This window comes from Orcinus orca, chromosome 7 (genome assembly GCF_937001465.1).
Source record: "Orcinus orca chromosome 7, mOrcOrc1.1, whole genome shotgun sequence".
In the NCBI taxonomy this organism is placed as follows: Eukaryota; Metazoa; Chordata; class Mammalia; order Artiodactyla; family Delphinidae; genus Orcinus; species Orcinus orca.
Genome location: NC_064565.1, coordinates 75,901,650 through 75,924,002, shown reverse-complemented (window position 1 = coordinate 75,924,002; position 22,353 = coordinate 75,901,650). Strand labels below are relative to the sequence as shown.

General features: G+C 36.5%; 1 protein-coding gene across 2 annotated transcripts in view; it reads right to left on the bottom strand.

Annotated features, from left to right (window-relative positions):
* The window catches only part of WDR75 (WD repeat domain 75), a 41,176-nt gene that overhangs the window by 4,094 nt on the left and 14,729 nt on the right, over positions 1–22,353 (bottom strand). For both annotated transcript variants that reach the window (XM_004276927.3, XM_033400264.2), the window contains exons 5-19: positions 20,382–20,506; positions 18,575–18,645; positions 17,504–17,623; positions 16,975–17,063; positions 14,155–14,313; positions 13,251–13,310; positions 13,043–13,158; positions 11,785–11,960; positions 10,603–10,760; positions 9,963–10,143; positions 9,067–9,161; positions 7,991–8,086; positions 7,218–7,387; positions 6,576–6,635; positions 3,624–3,773 (exon numbers count right to left, since the gene is read on the bottom strand). In XM_004276927.3, coding sequence (XP_004276975.1) covers positions 3,624–3,773; positions 6,576–6,635; positions 7,218–7,387; positions 7,991–8,086; positions 9,067–9,161; positions 9,963–10,143; positions 10,603–10,760; positions 11,785–11,960; positions 13,043–13,158; positions 13,251–13,310; positions 14,155–14,313; positions 16,975–17,063; positions 17,504–17,623; positions 18,575–18,645; positions 20,382–20,506 — 1,826 coding nt within the window. The remainder of the gene's footprint in view (positions 1–3,623; positions 3,774–6,575; positions 6,636–7,217; positions 7,388–7,990; positions 8,087–9,066; positions 9,162–9,962; positions 10,144–10,602; positions 10,761–11,784; positions 11,961–13,042; positions 13,159–13,250; positions 13,311–14,154; positions 14,314–16,974; positions 17,064–17,503; positions 17,624–18,574; positions 18,646–20,381; positions 20,507–22,353) is intronic.

The window sequence follows — 22,353 nt, the reverse complement described above, 5'->3', positions numbered from 1 at the left end:
GGGAAGTTTATAGCAATACAAGCCTACCTCAAGAAACAAGAAAAATCTCAAATAAACAATCTAACCTTACACCTAAAGGAACTAGAGAAAGAAGAACAAACAAAACCCAAAGTTAGTAGAAGCTAATAAATCATAAAGATCATAGCAGAAATAAATGAAATAGAAACAAAGAAAACAATAGCAGAGATCAATAAAACTAAAAGCTGGTTCTTTGAGAAGATAAAATTGATAAACCTTTAGCCAGACTCATCAAGAAAAAGGTTTTTAAAAATACCAATTCATGGGTCCCACTCCAGGGATTCTGATTTGATTGGTCTAGAGTGCAGCCAAGGCTTTTTCATAAAAAAAATTTTTCCTTATTTTTAAAAACTCCTTGCGAGATTCCAACATAGAGTCAAGTATGGCAGCGCACGTTCTGAGGGATGCTTATACTCGCATACACACACACGGCATCACTGTTGTCACTGGCCACAGTGACTGTCGTCTGCAGAATCTCTTGAACCACAAGCAAAGCTGACCAAAAAAAAAAAAAAAAAAAGGAAGAAAGAAAAAGTAAAAGAGGGAGAGGACTCAAATCAATAAAATTAGAAATGAAAAAGGAGAAATTACAACAGACACTGCAGGAATACAAAGCATCATAAGAGGCTACTACAAGCAAGTCTATGCCAATAAAATGGACAACCTGGAAGAAATGGACAAATTCTTAGAAAGGTATAACCTTCCAAGATTGAATCAGGAAGAAACAGAAAATATGAACAGACCAATCTTAAGTAATGAAATTGAAACTGTGATTAAAAATCTTCCAACAAACAAAAGTCCAGGACTAGATGGCTTCACAGGTGAATTCTATCACACATTTAGAGAGGAGCTAAGCTAACACCCGTCCTTCTCAAACTCTTCCAAAAAATTGCAGAGGAAGGAACACTCTCAAATTCATTCTATGAGGCCACCATCACCCTAATACCAAAACCAAAGATACTACAAAAAAAGAAAATTACAGACCAATATCACTGATGAATATAAATGCAAATATCCTTAACAAAATACTAGCAAACAGAATCCAACAACACATTAAAAGGATCATACAGCATGATCAAGTGGGATTTATCCCAGGGATGCAAGGATTCTTCAATATATGCAAATCAACCAATATGATATACCATATTAACAAACTGAAGAAGAAAAACCGTATGATCATCTCAATAGACGCAGAAAAAGCTTTTGACAAAATTCCACACCCATTTATGATAAAAACTCTCCAGAAAGTGGGCACAGAGGGAACCTACCTCAACATAATAAAGGCCATATACGACAAACCCATAGCAAACATCATTCTCAAGGGTGAAAAACTGAAAGCATTTCTTCTAAGATCAGGGACAAGACAAGGATGTCCACTCTTGCTACTATTATTCAACATAGTTTTGGAAGTCCTAGCCACAGCAATCAGAGAAGAAGAAGAAATAAAAGGAATCAAAACTGGAAAAGAAGAAGTAAAACCGTCACTGTCTGTAGATGACATGATACTATACATAGAGAATTCTAAAGATAACACCAGAAAACTACTAGAGCTAATCAATGAATCTGGTAAAGTTGCAGGATACAAAATTAATGCACAGAAATCTCTTGCATTCCTATACACCAACAACGAAAGATCAGGAAGAGAAATTAAGGAAACAATCCCATTCACCATTGCAACGAAAAGAATAAAATACTTAGGAATAAAGCTACCTAAGGAGGTAAAAGACCTGTACTCAGAAAACTATAAGACACTGATGAAAGAAATCAAAGATGACACAAACAGATAGAGAGATATACCATGTTCTTGGATTGGAAGAATCAGTATTGTGAAAATGACAATACTACCCAAAGCAATCTTCAGATTCAATGCAATCCCTATCAAATTACCAATGGCTTTTTTTTACAGAACTAGAACAAAATACATGAAAATTTGTATGGAGACACAAAAGACCCCGAATAGCCAAAGCAGTCTTAAGGGAAAATAATGGAGCTGGAGGAATCAGACTCCCTGACTTCAGACTACACTACAAAGCTATAGTAATCAAGAAAATATGGTACTGGCACAAAAACAGAAATATAGATCAATGGAACAGGATAGAAAGCCCAGAGATAAACCCACGCACCCATGGTCAACTAATCTATGACACAGGAGGCAAGGATATACAATGGAGAAAAGACAGCCTCTTCAATAAGTGTTGCTGGGAAAACTGGACACATAAAAGAATGAAATTAGAACACTCCCTAACACCATACACAAAAATAAACTCAAAACAGATTAGAGACCTAAATATGACCGGACACTATACAACTCTTAGAGGAAAACACAGGAAGAACACTCTTTGACATAATCACAGCAAGACCTTTTTTTGATCCACCTCCTAGAGTAATGGAAATGAGACCAAAAATAAACAAATGGGACCTAATGAAACTTACAAGCTTTTGCAAAGCAAAGGAAACTACAAACAACACAAAAAGACAACCCTCAGAATGGGAGGAAATATTTGCAAACGAATCAATGGACAAAGGATTAATCTCCAAAATATATAAACAGCTCATGCAGCTCAATATTAAAAAAACAAACAACCCAATGCAAAAATGGGCAGAAGACCTAAATAAACATTTCTCCAAAGAAGACATACAGATGGCCAAGAAGCACACGAAAAGCTGCTCAACATCACTAATTATTAGAGAAATGCAAATCAAAACTACAATGAGGTATCACCTCACACCAGTTAGAATGGGCATCATAAGAAAATCTACAGACAATAAATGCTGGAGAGGGTGTGGAGAAAAGGGAACACTCTTGCACTGTTGGTGGGAATGTAAATTGATACAGCCACTATGGAGAACAGCATGGAGGCTCCTTCAAAAACTAAACATTGAACTACCGTATAACCCAGCAATCCCACTACTGGGTATATACCCAGAGAAAACCATAATTCAAAAAGACACATGCACCCCAATGTGCATTGCAGCACTATTTACTAAAGCCAGGTCATGGAAGTAACCTAAATGCCCGTCGACAGACGAATGGATAAAGATGTGGTACAAATATACAATGGAACATTACTCAGCCATAAAAAGGAACAAAATTGGATCATCTGTAGAGACGTGGATGGACCTAGAGACTGTCATACAGAGTGAAGTAAGTCAGAAAGAGAAAAACAAATATCGTATATTAACACATGTATGTGGAACCTAGAGGAATGCTACAGGAACTGGTTTGCAGGGCAGAGATAGAGACACAGGTGTAGAGAACAAAGGTATGGAAACCAAGGGGGGAACGTGGCAGAGGGTGGTGGTGGTGGTGGTGGTATTAACTGGGAGATTGGGATTGACATGTATACACTAATATGTATAAAATAGATAACTAATAAGAACCTGCTGTATAAAAAAATAAAATCCAAAAATTCAAAAAAAAATTGCACAGTGTATAAATGATTATTTAAAAATTAGTTGTTACAGATTGACTGTATAAATAAACTCTAACTTAAGGAACTTTACTGCGTATAACCCATTTCATATTGGTATAAGCAATTAATTTACACTATTAGTATTATAATAAACTTATGTTTCACACTAATAAGTAATTAATAATTACTTACCTCACTAATTGCAGGTATGTTTTCTGTTAAGGGTAGTTGTATCAGTTCATTCTCCAAAGCTTCATTTAACTTGTCATCCTGCTGTTGCTGCCTGTGCTTTCCCAATATGAAATAAAATGGGGTTGTTGGAAGAGTTTCTTCTGCTAATAGCTGTAAGGATTTAAGACAAAGGGAAATAAATTACTTCACTAAAGAAGAGGAACTGCCTTTGAGGCAATAAGAAGTATCACAGGGCTTCCCTGGTGGCGCAGTGGTTGAGAGTCCGCCTGACGATGCAGGGGACATGGGTTCGTGCCCCGGTCCGGGAAGATCCCACATGTCACGGAGCGGCTGCGCCTGTGAGCCATGGCCGCTGAGCCGGCACGTCCAGAGCCTGTGCTCCGCAACAGGAGAGGCCACAACAGTGAGAGGCCCGCGTACCACAAAAAAAAAAAAAGAAGTATCACAGTCATAACATGTCCGATGGAAGGAACTATAGAAATTATCTAGTATGATTCTTTCATTTCACAGGTAAAGCAACTGAGGGCAGTCAATTTACTATGTGAAAAGCTAACAGCAGACACTTCGATGACAGAACAAAATGTGCATCCACCACTACTTAGGCCCCCAATCATACAAAAATGGCAGCAAACGGGTTTTCAAAAGAGCATAAATCCACAGTACTAAAGACACTGTGTGATGTGGAAAGTGAAAAGTAGTTTGAATGGTGGTAGCTAACTTAGTAGACCTGAGAAAGCAGGATTCTAAGCTGGTGGTGAAGAAAGCTAAAAGCATCCCCATTTATACTGCAGAATCCCGCAAACACTCAAGAATTGGTACTAATAGTAACAGTACCTCCTCTGTAAAAGGCTAAAAAAAAAAAGAAAGAAACCAGTTAGCCTGGTTGAAGGTCTATTTAGAGAGCATTCAGGTTTCCAGATCTCCTCCTCAGCCCCAGCAGAGGGCTGGCAGTATGTTCCTTGAAGAGCGAAATAAAGTGTGTCTTTAGAAAGGATGGCTTGGTGTGTGGTGGGGCGGAGGTGCCCTCACAGCTGAAGGCAGTTGTGTTCCATAGAGGGTGCTTCTCAGAACACTGGCAGCCAGGTTGACATCTTTTAGGCAAGAATTTGGAAGAATTTTATCTGGACAATTTGACCAATCTAAGAGAAAAAGTCCTAAAAATAATGACTTTTGGAGATTTTCTCATAATAGCTCAGGCAGATAGTGGAGGCCAGAGGTCAAGTTCCACCTAGGTAGAAAACCTCCAAATGGTGATTTTGCTCACTTTTAAATAAGAGCAGATAGCCAAGAGTCATGAGACTTTGATGAAAATCTCCAAAACAGATTGGAAATAAAAACCTAATGGAAATGAACCATGTTAAGAGAGAGAAAAAAAATAGAGGATCAGATGAAAAGAGGAGGAAACCTCTCAGACAACAGGAAGAAAACAAGAGAAAAAATAAGAATATTAGAGAGCACCATTCTAGAAGGTCCAGCAGTAAAAAATAGCAGTTCTAGAGAAAATGAAGGCAAAGAAAGAATTAATTCTTCTTCTTAGACAGTTTTTTGATTAAAACCCTCGAAGGGGGCTCTACATTTAACTCAGAGGAAAAGTCAAAGTCTTTTCATTGAAGCCTGTTTTGACTGCTTTATTTAAAAAGGCAAACTGCACTCCACATTCCCTTTCCCACCATTCCTCCTCCCATAATTCTTATTGCCTTCTAAAATACTATATATTTTACTTACTTGATGTTTATTATCTGTGCCTTCCTGTTAGACTATAAACACCACTAGTTTAGAGACCTGACTCTTTTGCTCACTGATATATCCCAAATGTCTAGAACATACAGTAATGATCAACAAAAAAATGTTAAACGAATTCAATGAATTTTCAGAGAAAAATAAACAAGTCAGGATACAGATAAAGTATAAGACAGTATCTTCAAAGTTCTAAGACAAAATGATTTTCAACCTAGAACTCTACGCAACCAACCAATCCAATGGGAGAGAATAGAAGCATGTCCAAACATGCAATGTCTTAAATTTACTTCCCATGCACCAATAGGATGTGCTTTACCAAAGCAAGGGAGTGACCAAAGAAGGAGAAAAACTACAGGATCTATTACAGTAGATGTGGATAAACCCCCAGAATGGTAGCAAATGTAGATCCTAAGATGATTACTGTGCAGCAGGTTTACAGGGCAATCAGTTCAGAAAGAAGGTCAGAGGCTCTTGAAAATATTTCTTCAAGACTCGAAAGAATACCTAATATGTCTGAAAATAATGAGAGAGGACTTACAGGGTAGAGATTAGGGGTGAATTAGGTGAGAAGTAAATAGGAAACTGAGCAAATGAAAAAAGAAGGCAATCATTAACTCCAGAGAAAAGAAGTTGGTCACAAAAGGAAAAACAACCTGTTTATTACTATGTGGCTCAGCTATGAATTGTGTTTACATGTTTAAGGATGAACAGTGACCTGACCAATTTATCTATACTGGAAAAATTAGGCGACAGAAAATATGTGGGGGTATGTTATGTATATGGCGGGAGTGGTGTGAAAGAAACTTCAATAGATCAGAGTTAACAAATAATACCTAGACCTAAAAAATCCGGAATTAGCAATATAAACATGTTTCTTAGAGATATGGAGGTAAATAAAAACTTCAACTCAAAGAGTTGAGAGTATCTTTGTGGGTAACGGCAGTGGTGGTGATGTTCAAGTTTTCCCCAAGAAGTCTTGTAGAACTATTTGATTCTTTAAATCACAAGCATATATTACTGATGTTACAAATTGAGACTACATTTTCAAAGAGCACTATCACATCAAACAAAGCAAGTAGTTTCTAAGTATGTAATTTTAATTCCACTTTAGGGCAGGTAAAACATTTTTCTCATAGCTGAGTTCTAAAAGATAACTTTATCTTTGCAGGGAGGCAATGTGCATGATCTGCACCACGGGTGACTAGAACATACCTGTTTGCTTGTTGGTGTGAGTTTCTCTTCTGGAGACTGTGTACTGAATGTCAATAAACTCTGAAAAGAGAGGTCAATGAATGATGCAAAATATAAACTGTAGAGTGCAAATCTAAATGGTAAAGTTAGAAAATGATGTTGACTTTTCTTCTTGATATAAATATATCTGCTCACAGAAAAGTAATACAAGATTGAAAACGTATTTAATAACTGCTGTGACAGTTGTAAGATTGTCCTCAAAGATCATTTTTAAGAATTGGTAATGAAATAAAATTCAACTGATGGGTCAAACTTAAGCCACTGATTTCTTTATGGTAAATCAAATACTAAAATTAAAAAAGAACCATTCTAATAAATACAATTTAAAGTATTCTAGTTATCTTCTAGGTCATATCTTTTTTGGTGTCACGGAGTGAATGAATGCAAGCAATACTTAGCCCCAAAGGTGTGGGCTAATATACTCCCACCAGTAATATGACTGTACAGAGCACATAAGACGATTCGGCAGGGGAGTGGAAGGGGAGAGAAGGAGTAATTCTTTAATAAAACTATTCCACTTGCCCTGGGCTATTACTCTCAAATAGTAAAGCAACTGAAAATCACACATAAGAGATGACCGCCTTTTCTGAGGTGGATGGTTACCTGTGATTTTGTTAGGAAGTAAAACTGCGATCTGTTCAGCCACTGGTAGGCTTCTGAGGTGAATGATTCAGGGACATCTCGTGGAACAAACACTCCCCACTGGACTTCCTCTCTGGAGATATTTTTTTGAATATACAATGGCCTTGGCTCGCTAGGTCTAAACACAAACACTGGAGAAAAAAAAAAACCAAACAGACAACAACATTTTGCCTGCAAAGGTTAGTTTCAGCCTCAGATTGGCAGATCACACTCATCCTGGGACTTACCCCATTGAATAAATTGATAAGGTCATGATTATTTTAGGCTTTGAGTCAACAAATATCTACTTGATGCTTACTATGTGCCAAGCCGGTTAGGAATGAGGGCTTTGAAGATGAAAAACAGAAACAAAAATTTCTGTTTCTGAGAGCAGGGTCAACTGCAGAAAACAGACACCAAAATACTATGGCAGTATTTTGTCTTAAGCACTAGAACAGAGATCTGTATAAAGAGCTTCAAGATCATAGAGGAATGATAAAAGCTCCTTGGGGGATTTAGGAATGCTTCAAAGAGGCAAAATGTCTCTTGCATTTTGAAGGCTGAGTAGCAAATGACATGTTGAAAAATGAGGGATGTGCTGGAGCTGGAACTCAAGAAAGGAAGGGCAGTGGTCAGGCAAATGGCTTCAAATGGACATCTGATTTGAAGGTAAGTTTAAATCAAATTATATTAAAGGTGTTAAAAAGAAAATTTAGGTAATAGACTTCTTCTGTCAAAGAATGGTCTGTACTTACAGTCTGAACCCATGGAAGACTGAGAGACTGCAGCAATATTCTCTGAATTGGGATCAGGTTCCATAACTCTCACATTTAATTTTGCACTCCACTCCACTGGGGGAAAAAAAGTGATTCACTTCTAAGAAGAGATTTACCAAAAGCTTTCTTAAGCTTGTTATTTAAACTAGGTACTCAATATTTATTGGGACAATCAATTCTATTATTTTTAGGAAGAGGGATTTTACCATTCCAGATAATACATGGAGAACACACTGACATAATCTGTGGAAGTTTGCACTAAAACGAGGGGCAAGAAGCAGAAAAACAGTTAAAGCAGTGCAACTTCTGTCTGGTGCTTTCCCACTACTGCTAAATGTGGCCAAAATGTTAACCAGAATCACTGTAGAGAATATTTAAAAAAATGTTATCACACACATTATTACAAAGTAACCACAATGTCTTCCAAACATATACTCGAATGAGTAAAATGCCACAAAGTTCACATTTGTTAGGAGGATTGTGATAGGCTACATTCAAATTTAATGCTGTCAGGAATACTGCAGGTTAATATGCATTATGAACTATCAGAAACTTTCCTCAAATTGTTATGAGGATGGATAATATGGAGGGCAACAAAGTCATACACTGAAGACAGTGGAAAAAGGTGAGGATAATGGAAGATGATTTGATGACAATTAGGCAGCTTATAAATACAGTTGACCCTTGAATAACATGGATTTGAACTGTGAGGGTCCACATACATGTGGATTTTAAAATAGCAAGTACTACCAGTAACTGCTCAATCCAAGGTTGGCTGACTCCACAGAGGGCTGACTCTCTAAGTTATAAGTGAATTTTTGACTGCGCAGAGGGTCGGCAACCCTAACGCCCGCATTGCTCAAGGGTCAACTGTAATCAAAGTCTATTATTACAGGCATAGCACTCCAAAGTTTGGTGGTACAATGTACCACGTAAAAAATTATATATTCTCTGGGTAAAGATATGAAGATATCATCCAGAAGTCCTAAAATGCCAAAGATTAATGTCCACTTCCTGTGTGCTTTGTCATCACTTTATAGCAAAGAATATCTTACATGCACAACTGAGCAGATTCCAACAGCACAGAATGCCATTTTCAGTGGCACCAAGAAGATACTTGGAACAAGTCAATCTCCCAAAGCAAAGGTGCCTAGATTAAAACAAGGAAGTTAACAAGTCAGTTCTAGCACACGTAGTTACAAAGGACTGCAGACTTCCTGCACAGTACTAGCTTCGTGCAATGCAAAGTTTTAGATAGACATGTATGTTTTTGTTCATAATTATTCTGCAGGGAAGAGGGTAAGGAGCACAACAGTAAAGGTTTATTTAGCTATTTTGTTTCTTTAGGAAAACAGATTTGATGACCAATTCTTTTCTCTAATATGCTGTACAGTACAATAATTGACACATATAGAGAAAATGTATGTGAAACGTACCAAGTTATTTAACAAAAACTCTTTTTTATGCTTCTTTGTCTCAAGAGGAAAATCTGCAATATGAATTCTGAAGAAAGTTTTACAAAGTAAATTCAGAATTAGACATGTTGGGAATTAGAAACAGCCATTTCCCATTCTGTCCTCAAATGCCCAAGTTACTGGAAATAAAATGGAAGATACTACTGTTACATTCTCTTGCCATTATTACAAACAATGAAGTTTGAGCATAACATCGCTTTTATGAAAATACTGAGAAAATAAACATTGTTTGGATCTACTGAGGCTTATATATATCTTCTATTATTGTGTAGTACAACCATGAAAACTAATGCACATGGTTCATAAACCCAGTATTTTTTAGCTTCCCATCATTTTGGTTAGCTGCTGGCACCACTGACCCACAGGATACCTCTGGAGAAAGCATAAATTAATTACTAAAGTCTATGTAGAAAGACTTGTTTGAATTTAAAAAAAAAGAAACCCAGTACTTCATACTCCCCCAATTATTTACCTACCTTATTTTCCCAGCTCGTTGACAAAATGTACATTTAAGTTCCCATGTCTCCGAATCCCATATTGTAACTATTTCCTCAAAACTAACTGCTAGTAAAGAGCCATCTTCGGAGAAACAGCAGTTAGTTGCTTGGTATTTGTGATAACTACCCACAAAATCACAGGTCCAGCCAACAGCTTTTTCTGTGAAAATACAGACCATAGAAATACTACAAATGCTAGATAATATTTTACGGAATTTATAAGAAATATGGATTAAGAAACAAACACAACAAAAAACCTCCTCTCCAAAATTTTAGTTACAAATCATTGACTGATTTGAAATTTGCGTCCCTTCCAAGAGACCTTGACCTTCCTCTAGTGGAACAGTAAAGGGACTATTGCAAAAGCCTTTTTTACTGTACCCTCACAGACTGGAATAACCAGTACACGATTAATCAAGAATGTCATAAGATAAGTAAAGATTTGGGAGAAAAGGCATGTAAAAATGTAATCTCTAAAATCTTTTGAAATTGGGCAATATTCTATAGAATTAAACAAAGTAGAAAATGTCCTCCCAGAATGGATACAATTCATGAGATAAATATATCAATTCTTAAAACTGTGCACTACATACAGACATATTATATTTAAGTAACTTACTGTATATATCAGAATCATCTGTTAATATCCACACTTTGAAGTGACCATCTTTACTTGTTGTAACCAAGGTGGGGTTTTCAGATTTTTCTGCATTACAGAAACAGAGAGCTGTGATGTGGTCTTCATGTGGCATGTTAACCTTTGTATTGAGAACAAACCTAGTAGGAAGGAAACCAATTTATTTTTGTACCAGGGCAATATGATACACTATCGTATGAGTATTAAGAATTCCTTACATATTTCACATTTTACAATAGCATCTTTAAGAATGAGCAACTGATATATTATCACCTAGCATGACAATTGAGTGTTCTGTCACTAATGGCCACAGGATGCAAAGAGTTCTAACACATTACCTCTGGCCTCGTGTAACGTACATAACAGAGATGATTATAAATAGTGTCAGCTTACTGGTACAGAATGAGTATAAAACAGGGGTCATCAAAAAATGATACTTGAAAGGCTACTATACTAAACTGCAGGGAAATTGTGTAGAACACAGATACCTCACTCTTTTGAAAATAAGCAAAAAAGGAAATGGCTATGAAAGCCCTTATTTGTGGCAAGACGGTACAGAAAGAACATTACCTATTTCACTGCCCTGGTCAATACTTAATATTTAAAGTCATCCAAACTACCTCTCAAAGCTTGTTTCTGGCTTGACAGAACACTGCCGTGAATGAAAGATTATCTTGTGAAGATTCACAAGACAATGGGCACAAAAGCACTAAGCCCAGTTCTTGACAAGCAAGGACTTGATAAATTGCTATTACAGCCAGGGTATGAGAAACTAGTGGGCTCCTTATCTAATCAAGACTACACCACACCACACCTCTACCACCTACCACTGCCATTTTCCCAAAGAAGGTAATATAACACAAAAGAGCTAAGGAACTAAGACCTTTGCATTCTAATCCTGGATTTGCCTGGAAGTAGGTATGTGTTCTTGGGGGTATCACTTCTCCATGTTTCCTTATTTATGCAATGAGGTGACTCATAATTTGGAGGACACCAATGCTTTCTCAGAGCAGAAAGCATAAAGGCTGTATTAGAGGAATAACACCTCCTTCATTTCTCTTAATATAAATTTAACAAAATGAAACATCGTAAAGACCAACAATTGAAACTAGAAAGTCAAATAATTTTCTGCTCTGAAATTAATGTCTATATAGGTAGTATTACCCTTGTGTTTTCTTATTATATGTCCACAGTTTCATTTGCAATTCAAGCTCAGTTTCCTTTTCTTGACGTTGTTCCACCGTTGCAAGCCAATTACCATAGCAGCCAAATGCAGCCTTTGTTAGCTCAATTTGGATCAGACCATAATCATTGATATATTCTTGCTGTATAATATCTAACTGATGGGTTAAAAAAAAAATCCAAAATTCTTATTAATGTAAATACATACATGTTAAAGCATTCAAGGAATGGTAATTAACCACATCATAGACACCTTCTGGAATCTACAGTAACAGATTTTTAGGTAAAGAGAAAAATGAACTAATCATTACTTACAGACATCAAAATTGCCATTGAAAACATGGAGCATATTATATAATACCAATTTGGTGGTGATGATTCTTCAATGACCTTAAATTTTAGTAACGACTATGCTCCATTTATATGATACAGCAGAACTTTAGGTTACAGTAATGCTTTTCTTTTGTTGCTAAGAACAAATAGCTTTACATAAAATCTCAAGGCTAGATTCCACATCACTAGAAACAAGGAGAGCAAAAACGAAACCTACAATTTTTAAGAAGTGAAAAAAGCACATTTTAAATAGGCCAGCATTTTCTTTATAATTGTTTCTTTTATTGTTTCCTCATCTATTTACTAAAAATGTACTAAGTGCTACTATTTCCAGGCACTGCACTAGAAATGTACAAAGATCAATAAGTTTCCTTTCTTTGAGAGGTTTAAAGGTGTTGGAGAGAAAGAGATAAAGTGTTACAGTGGCTGTGATAGAAATCTGTAAAGGGTACTGTGGGGCACTAAAGAAAAAGTGGAAATTCTGGATTGCATTTACCAGGATTATGGGAAGTGTTCCTCTTTAATCTACACTGAAGATTTTATCTTCAGCATGTACATATGATACTGTTTCGCCACAAAGCAGAGACAGGTCTGTATTGTTAATCCATATTCTCATTGCCTATCCTTATGACTCAAAGGCACAGATGTGTGCGACAGTTAATTTAGAGTGTAGTCTTAAACAGAATAAAATAGAGCGCACACAACAGTGCCAACTGGCTTACATGCAGACTTCATCTGCAACTGTGGCCTCATTAGAATCATGCTATAAACAACTGATAATACTATGTTCAAATAACATAGGCACAGGATCTTGTTTTAGAAGCTATACAATAAGTTACTTGACGCCAGTGGTGCTGTAAAGATATTTCATTAGTTTTAAGGCTAGTTAACAGATCAAAAATCTTACATTATATAACTGTTTATCACTTTGGAGAGAATAAAACTGCAAGTGGCCAGGTTTCCCATTCAAAACCAAAGCTTTAGTTCTTGGGTCAATCATCAAACCGGTAAAGATATTTCTGTCTGCAAAAGAAGTGATGAACAATAGCTGAAATCAGACAAATATTCACTTTTGAAAATGTACACAATTCCACATCCACTGAGGTCTGCGATACCTTTCACTAGGCCTTGAATTACTGCGGACGCCTCAAGGTTTCGGTGAATGATTATCATCTCTGTGGGTAAAATAAATAAATAAACAAACAAACATCTAAACATAAATAGGTCAAACCTTCAAGGTTTAAAAAAAAAATGAATTTATATCATTCTGAAATATACCAGAATACAAAACAATTGAGTATGTTCAATTTCTTGGAGTGTTACTGGAAAATTAGGAATATATTTTGTGATTTAACAGAAAAACTAGGGGTGGGGATGAGGGCTTTTTCTGTTGGAGTCTCTAAGTTTTCTACTGTGACTATGAATACATTAGAAGTGTTAATTCAGAAACTTATATGCCCCAAAAGAGACGGTTGTTTACTTTGAAATGAGTCACTGCACTAATGGATTGCTCAGTTATGCTCTCTTTTGAAGGGAAAGGAGGCAATGGGCAAGGGATTTACATCCAAGCTGAAGTGTAACAGGATGACCAAATGCTGGGGAGGAATCAGAAGACTGCTCCATTTCTGTCAGAATCCACAGGACTCCCATGCTGAGACAATGGCTGTACCAAAGGAAAACCTCAGAGCATTCTTTCGAGAATGCCATTATATTATGAAAACCTCCTTTATTTCCCCAATCATTCCACATGAAAAGATTTTTAAATATAAGTGGCACAACAATAACCAAATACACTTAGCCCTACACTTTCATAAAAACAACTCTGGAAATGTTGTATTCAGGTGGCATCTTGGGGCAAGAGGGGTGGAGGAAAGAGGAGAAATGGAAGAGAAAAAAATGCTCGTTAAATCCTATGCTACTCTTAGTTTGAGGTCTCTTATTTTCCATCTCCTACAGATGCTACCTAATTTATGACATTACACAAACTGTATTTCCTCATGACAACAAATTGAAACTTACTGTTATCGGAGTGAGAAGTACAGAAGAGATCCCCTGCTGGAGACACTGAGATATGTTCAATAGTAGCTCCTAAACGGGGGAGGAACTCCTTATTCTTCTCTGCTGCCTCTCGCCACTCTACGAGGACAGACTCACGGCCACCACTCAGCAGACTGCTGCCTTCTCATCCACCCAAAGAAATGAAAAGGACAGTGTTTGGGGGAAAAAACAGGAAGATATAATCGATGTTTTGATTTTTCCTATGTTAGAGAAATAAACTATTTAAAAAAACACGCAAACAAGTGTCTTTATATCTTTTAATACACTTGCAAGACAAAAGATTTAAAGATCACTGGTTCAGGGATTTTTCCTTTCCAATAACATGTGACTACTTTGTTGCTGACAAATTCTTCTGCCAATAACTAGAAAAACTGGATGAAACAAACATCCTCCAGGCCCAGCTGGCTTCACTAGTAAACTTTTCCAAACATTTAAGGAAGAAATAAACCAGTTTTACACTCTTCCAGGTAACAAAGAAGAAAGAACACTTCCCAATTTGTTTTGAAGACCAGCATAATTCTGCACCAAAACTAGCACATCATTAAGAAAACTACAAGCCAATTTCATAACAGATGAAAACTACCAAATGAAGTATCAGCAAGCTGAATCCAATGATATATTAAAACGATAAGACATCACTGCAGGGTAAAATTTATTCTAAGCATGTGAGGTTATTTTAACATTTGAAAAATAAACCAATGTAATGAACTCTACTTACAGAAAAAAGGGAAATAGATCATCAGTATCTTAACAGATGCAGAAAAAGTAAAAGATAGAATTCTAGACCCATGATAAAAACTCTCAGTAACCTAGGAATTGATGAGACCTTTAAAATTTCATCAAGAATACTTACAGATAATCTATAGCAAATATTTTAGTGGTAAAACACTGAAAACTTTCCCCCTGTGTTGGGAACACCAATACCACTTTTATCCAACATTAACTTGAGGTCCTAGAGCACTGAAATAAGAAAGGCTTAAGAATCAGAAAGAAGTAAACAATAAATTAGATGCTCACAGACAGCATGACTGCGCTCAAAGCAGAGCCAAAACAGTTTATACTGTTAACATTTGCCTTAACTTATAAACAGTTCTCAAAAACCCTCTAATTTGTAGTTCATTTACACAGACAACTAATTTTCTTCTATTAACTCTCTCATACCTATACATTCACTGACAACCATGTACTATATTACTTCTCACAAATACTCACATGATTTAAAAAATAACATCAAGAATTCAACTCTCTAATAGCCAAGATGATCTGCAGTACTTCCTATATGAAAGCCATGGCTCACAATAGAGGCGCTTGGTATTCTCTTTTTTGAGTGCCAACTAATCTAACTATTCCTTCTTCCCCAAACCCCACCTGAGAAGGCCAATCCTGAATGTCCCAGGGCTTAAGGGTAATAAGTAAGGCCATCACAGAAAGCTGTGACTAATAACTAGTGTGAGAGGAGGTGGACAAGATAGGTAAGGGCAACAAAATAGAGAAAAGTCCCAGTGACAATATACATCAATGGGTCTTGGCCTTTGGGCAGGGGCCACAGCAGAGAAAAAGAAACTGATGAGGAAGGGCAGAAGAAACCACCTTAGGTCAGGAGAGAGTAACAACACTGCCTGAAACATTACAGACATATGTACACACAATGCCACAAACATACTCATTTGTATTTTTGGTGGGGAGGAGGGTGAAGATAAGAGTAGCCGATGTCTTTTATCCATAGGGTTAACACCCTCTTCATTCTTCTGTTCTTCGTTCCCATATGTCACAGCTGTACTCCTGTTGTACTACGCTAAGTATGTCAGGTTGGGTCCCACCCCCATATACCAATCACTGATCCCCAAAATCAAAAGCACAAGTAGGCTGAAGATGCCTCCTGCTTCCTGAGGCTCCACTGAGTTAAACCCAAGTAAGCCTGTAGGAATCTAGAGCAAATGGTACTAAGACTTGTCCTGCCAGTCTCTGGGAAGACCTACAGGAAGAAGAACCACTACTTTCTCTGGGCACGTAAACTTCTGGAGCATCTAGCACCTCCCCTCCCCCACCCCCTTAAGGACCAGTCAAAATGTACTGACATAATTTTCACCACATACGTGTGGGGATGCTAACGGTAACCAAAGACAAAATGTACTTCTCCAAATTTCTGTTGAAGGTCATCCTATTTCCAGGGAGGTATTTTTACGCGTTATAGCCACTCTCATGCAGCTTAAATGGAACAAAGATCTGAATTAACTTAAAATAGTGAATGTGGCCATCTTACAGTTAAAAACAAACTTTCGAATTAGACCTAGGTCCAAATCCCACTTACGAGACACGTGACCTTAGGCAAGTTAGTTCTCAACTACAAATTTCACTTCCATCATCTGTAAAATGAGAATAATGATGCCTGTTTTCAGAGTCAAGGATTAAATGAGATAATGGATATAAAGTATCAGCAGAGTAATTTGCTCCTGATAAACTGTAGCTATACTTATGGACAACAAGCACTTAGCTACGTGCACATACATTAAAAAAAGAAAAGGAATATAATTTAAATAGGTTTATATTAACAAGAGACTTTATGATAGGTGTACACTTTGATACTCTGAAGAGCTCTGAAAACTTAAGCATATGGCATTGTGCTGAGCAAAGCCCAAAACACAGGGGTGATATACAAGTGCTTAAAAAAATTCATTTGGCCCATGCAATTCTAAATCTTTCAAACTTTAAGTACAGTGAATTAAAATACTTGGTTCACATACTTTAAAAGTTCATTTTAAGTCTTAAACTTGTACTTACCCGTCACTGAAAAAGCCAAATCCATAACCAAATCATGGTGCCAATGTAAACATGTGTATGTGTATTTCTTTTCATCATCAAAATTCCTCCTATTGGAGAAAACCAAAATTCTTAATTTGGCCAAAGGCATATGTTTATCAAGTTTACTGGTCTTAATGTGCAAAAAGTACTTTCTATTTCTAAACCAGTCACTTCTGCAAACAATAGGCCATCATAGTATTCTACTAGTTCAATATTCACTGTTACGCTCTCTTTTTTACTTAAAGGCTGACAAAAAGTTCTCTTCAATTAAATGATTAAGGACAAAATGGATTTACTCCTAGGGACAAGGGTTGAAGTCCTAAAATAGTAAGTCTATGCAATGAAGAGTACAGTAGTAAAAGAAAGGAAGGATGCCAGCAAAGCATCATCTCTATTATCAGCTGTGGCTTTTCAGTTCTATCCTTTTCCCTGCACCCAGGTATACCTTTTCTGCAGGACTAATCTAAAATAAATAAATGATTGCCAAGCTCTTCAAGAGTTAACTGACCAAAGACGAATTTTGCCATCCCTGTGACCAGTTGCTATGCAGTCTTCCTTCGGGTGACATGCTACACATGTAAAATTGTTCTTAGCATGTTTCTTATTTCTTGATGATGATAAAGTAAACCTAGAAGAAAAATATTTTCCCTTGATTATTAAAGGCTTGGTAAGTGATGTAGTTAGGCAAAATGGAGGTCCCATCCTTATCAACCCAAACTGGTGAGCTCTCAGAATTCACTGAACATAAATGCATGATTTTTAAGAAAAATCATGACCAAGAATCAAGAATTTTGTTTTGTAAACATTTATTAACACACAATATAAACTTCATGTGAATAACATTCTACCATAACTTGTCTATGGAGGCCACTGAGAGTGAAATAGAGAACAGACAGTTCTTTTTATAGTTTTCTGCCTGGGCAAAGTTTGTTTGAATTTCTCGTTAAAGCTAAGTTTTTAGCATGAAGTATGGACAAGCCTGAGAAATTATATCTGAGACAACTGGTTAATGTGTCCAAAGACGTCAGGATCCTTATACTGCAAAGGAAAACAAATGTTAATCTTGGCAGGGTAAAAGGCGAGAGGGGACAGTGTAATTTGAAGAGTGACTACTCATGCTTAGCACTAGTTTCTTTAAATGCGTTATCTCATTCATCCTTACAACTCTATTAGGTAGAAATTATTGCCATTTAAAATACATGTTAATTTGAAGTGTAGTGAGGTTCAATGGACTAATCTGACTCATTTTAAACCCAGATTATACCAAAGCCTATATTCATTCCTACAGCCATAAAATGACAATGTGGATCACCTAGGGAAAACTTTTCAAACCACATCCAATTTTGACATCAAGTATACACAGCAGAATCGAAGTGTGAAAGTGGTTTTGGGGGGAAAAGCTCCCTAGGATTTTGTGACTAATGATTTTAACCCACTGTGGGTTACAAACTCTACCTCATCTTGTGGTTTCACAATTACTTGTAACATGAAACAGCTTTGGGTCACAGGTATAAGGATGAATAAAATTTTAATGAACTCTTGAGTAAATAAAATAAAGCCATCAAAAAGGAATTCTTACCTTGATGTTGTTTTCTTTTTGAAAAAATAAACCGACAAGTAAAAGTCCCGTACTGCAGCAACATACTCTCCCTGGTATTTCAAAGAGAAGATAACATTCACAAAAATAGTCAACACCTTTTAAGAAGAAATATTATCATAAAAGTTAACATGGGAACAATAAACTTTTGGAGACTGAGAGTACATTAGTATGAAATGATATACTGGGTTGGCCAAAGAGTTCATTCGGGTTTTTCCGTAAGATGTTACAGAAAAACCCAAATGAACTCTTTGGCCAACCCATATTACAGTTTAACTATGGAAAGGATACTCTTACATTTACAATAATCATAGAAAATTAAAAGATGAAAGTAGGTCCTAAATCCTAAAACCAGACTCTCTAAGTATAATGATTAAACTTTTTTCCATTAAGGCATAATTTATACACCACAGAATGCAATGTTTGACATGTGTATAACCATGTAACTACCATCACAATCAAGATTTAGGACATTTTCTTTGCCTCAGGAATGCTCCGTTGTTCCTCTTTCCAGTCATTCCCCAATGCTCCCACCCGTCAGCAACTATTGATTTCTATCACCGTAGATTACTTCTCTGCCTTTTCTATAACGGAATACAACCAGAATGGTAAATACGTTTCATGTCTGGACTGTAGCTCAACATCACCTTTTTGAGATTCACCCACGCTCTTATGTGTATCATTAGTTCCTTTTTATTGTGAAGCAGCATCCCAATGAATGCATATGTATCAGAAATTGTTTACTCTCTTATTGATGAACACTTGGGTTATTTCCATTTTGGAGCTATTATGAGTATTAATTATTCTTGTGCATGTCATTTTGTGGTCGTGTTTTCATTTCTCTACCTAGGAGTGGAACTGCTGGGTCACAGTAAAGGCATATGTTTAACTTTGCCCCATATTTTTCCACAACTCAGTACCGTCATTCTTTAATTTTATCTGTTCTAGTGGACGTGAAGTGGTATCTCACTGTGGTTTTAATTTGTATTTAACTGACTATGATGCTAAAGAATAATGATGTTTATAATGTTCAAGTGTTTTCTCTACTCTAAGAAATTAAACCTTTTCAGAACAAAGCCAAAATAATGCTACAAAACTTAAGACTAAAGAAACAGCCTACCACAATGATATATAGGGGCTTTTGATGGTACTTGATTTTAATAACTTACGTGATTATTAACAAGGGATGGCTAAATAAGTCATGGTATGAACATCATACAGTCACTATTTCTGATGAACATTTAAGTACACACTCATGCCGCAGTGTTAAGTGAAGAAAAAAGATAAAACCCTCATAACTATTCAATTTGAGAAAAGTTATTTTATACATTTAGGAAAAAGTCTAGAAAAAATTCCTCAAATATTACCACTGGTGAGATTTAATTTCTTCATTATATTTTGCTGTAATTTCAAAAATTTCTATAAGGGCGTGTTAATTATAGACATGGAGGTCATATTTTCAAAAGACACATATCTATAATCAAAGCATTTAAGTGGCTTCTACATGGTACAGGCTAAGAAGTACAGTACAAATGCCAAAACATTGATTTCTTTTGGGACAATTATACAGTTTACAAGAGCAAAAAGACACAATCTACAAAATTAGGTAGTCCTAAAAAAATCTATACTACAAACACATGCTAAAGTAGTAAGACAGATTTCTTAGTTACTAACAAAAATATTGTAACTCAAGGCAATATTAAATCACTATAACATAAAATTCTCAGAGGAAAGACTGCAGGAAAGAGATTTTATGTACAAAAAAGAAAACCAACAAAGCAAATTTTACCTCATTTCCAAAGGCAATGCACTTGGGTGACTGGTTTATATAATCCAAAACAAAGGAGAGCTCCTTAGCTTCTATTTCCTGACTTGATGATTTTGGTAGTTTCACTGAAACCAGCTGAAATACATCTAGCCAAAGGCAGCTATTAATATAAAGCTTCTCTAGAGAAAGTGACGATGTGCATTTGTTCATATAAAACTGTTAATTAGTACTCCAAAGTTAATTTGATGCTAAGATCATAATTCTAGGCTATCTGAACAAGTTGTGCTCTTCATTTGAATATACAAGTTTTAACTGGAGGGCTAATTCCACAACTCATACACACACACACACACACACACACACACATGCTTCATATATGTAGAAACAGAAAACAACTGGTTTTACTGGTGCATACTGCTTTCCAAAGTACTGAAACGAAAAAAAAGAAACAAAAAAACCCCAAAGTACTGAGATGAGCTTTAAGATGGAGATGGAATATGATACATTGGTGAACTGAGCAGCCAAAAGCAACAAACCATCTGAGAGCTTTCAGAAATGCTATGGGCTTGCCACACATTCATAGAATAAATCTCCTTTTCTGTAGAACTGGCATGCTCTTCTCTTTGCTTTCCATTTAAAAAATTTCTCTTTAAGGGGAAACAGCTATATTTCACTATGCTATTTCCTTATCCTCCTAGACTTTATAATACACTGTAATACACTGATCTACCATTTTTTGTTTTCCAGCCTGCTTATTATATACTCTGAACTCAATTCTTCTAGCCTTTTCAGTCATCTCAAACTTTACATGCCTAAATTCTGAACTCTTATTTTCCTTTCTGAACTTAGTCTTCCCCCACTGCCCACTGGAGGAAATGGCACCACAATTTACCTAGTTGCTCAGACTTAATCCTTGAGTCACCTTTGACTTCTCTCTCATGCCCCACATCAAACCGGCAGCAAACTCTGCTGGCTCTATCTTCAAAAGACATCCAAGATTCAATAAATTCTCACCACCTCTGCCGCTACCACCTAGCCTAAAGCCATGATCCTGCTTCATATCCTAAGTGTTAGGAATAGTGATCTCTTAACAGCTCTTCCTACGCCCACCCTTGGACCTCTTCAGTCTCTTCTCAACACAGAAATCAGTGTTCTATTACTACTAAGTCAGATCATGTCCCTCATTTGCTCAAAAACCTTCAATGGTTTTTTGTCTATTCAGAGTAAAAGTCAGAGTCCTTCTAATCGCGTACAATGCTCTACATTATCCATTCTACTTAGGCTCACTCCAATCCATCCTCCCTGCTATTCCTCAAACACGGCAGGAATGCTCTAGAATATGCTTCTCCAACACAGCTGCACAGCGTATTCTTCTTTCTCCCAGGACCTCCCCTGATCACTTATTTAATATGTATTCTTCCAGTGTTGCCTATTCCCATCCCCTGCCTTATTTTTCTCTAGAACACCTGTCATCTTATTGTATTGTATGACTGATCTAGTAAGCTTAATGTCTGTTTAGTTCTCTGCAACCAGAACAGTATTTGGTACATGGTAAATGTTTAATTAGCTGGTGAATACATTAATTACAGTCAAGAAATGACACCATATAAGATAACGTGTAAATAAAAGGTTCATTTGTTTTTAAACCAGAGAAGCATATTTCAATATGATTTATACAAATTTCTATCAGAGACTCTGGTTTTGGACTGTGGAGCAAAGATGAAACAAATAAAGAAGGATATGTTAATATATATTTTGAGATGCCAGTCACAGGGAATCTTTTTTAGCCTTATTCACATTTTTATATAGTAACTAGATTTTCACAGGCTGAGTGCCCACGATGTGCCGAGTACTGAAGAGTAACACTAGATTCCACCATGAACAGAATTCCGATTACACTACAGCATTTGAAGTTTCCAGTTAACTCCAAAAGGCTAATGACTTTAGATCTGAGTGAGACTTACTTTAGATCTACAGTTTTCTATACTGGCTT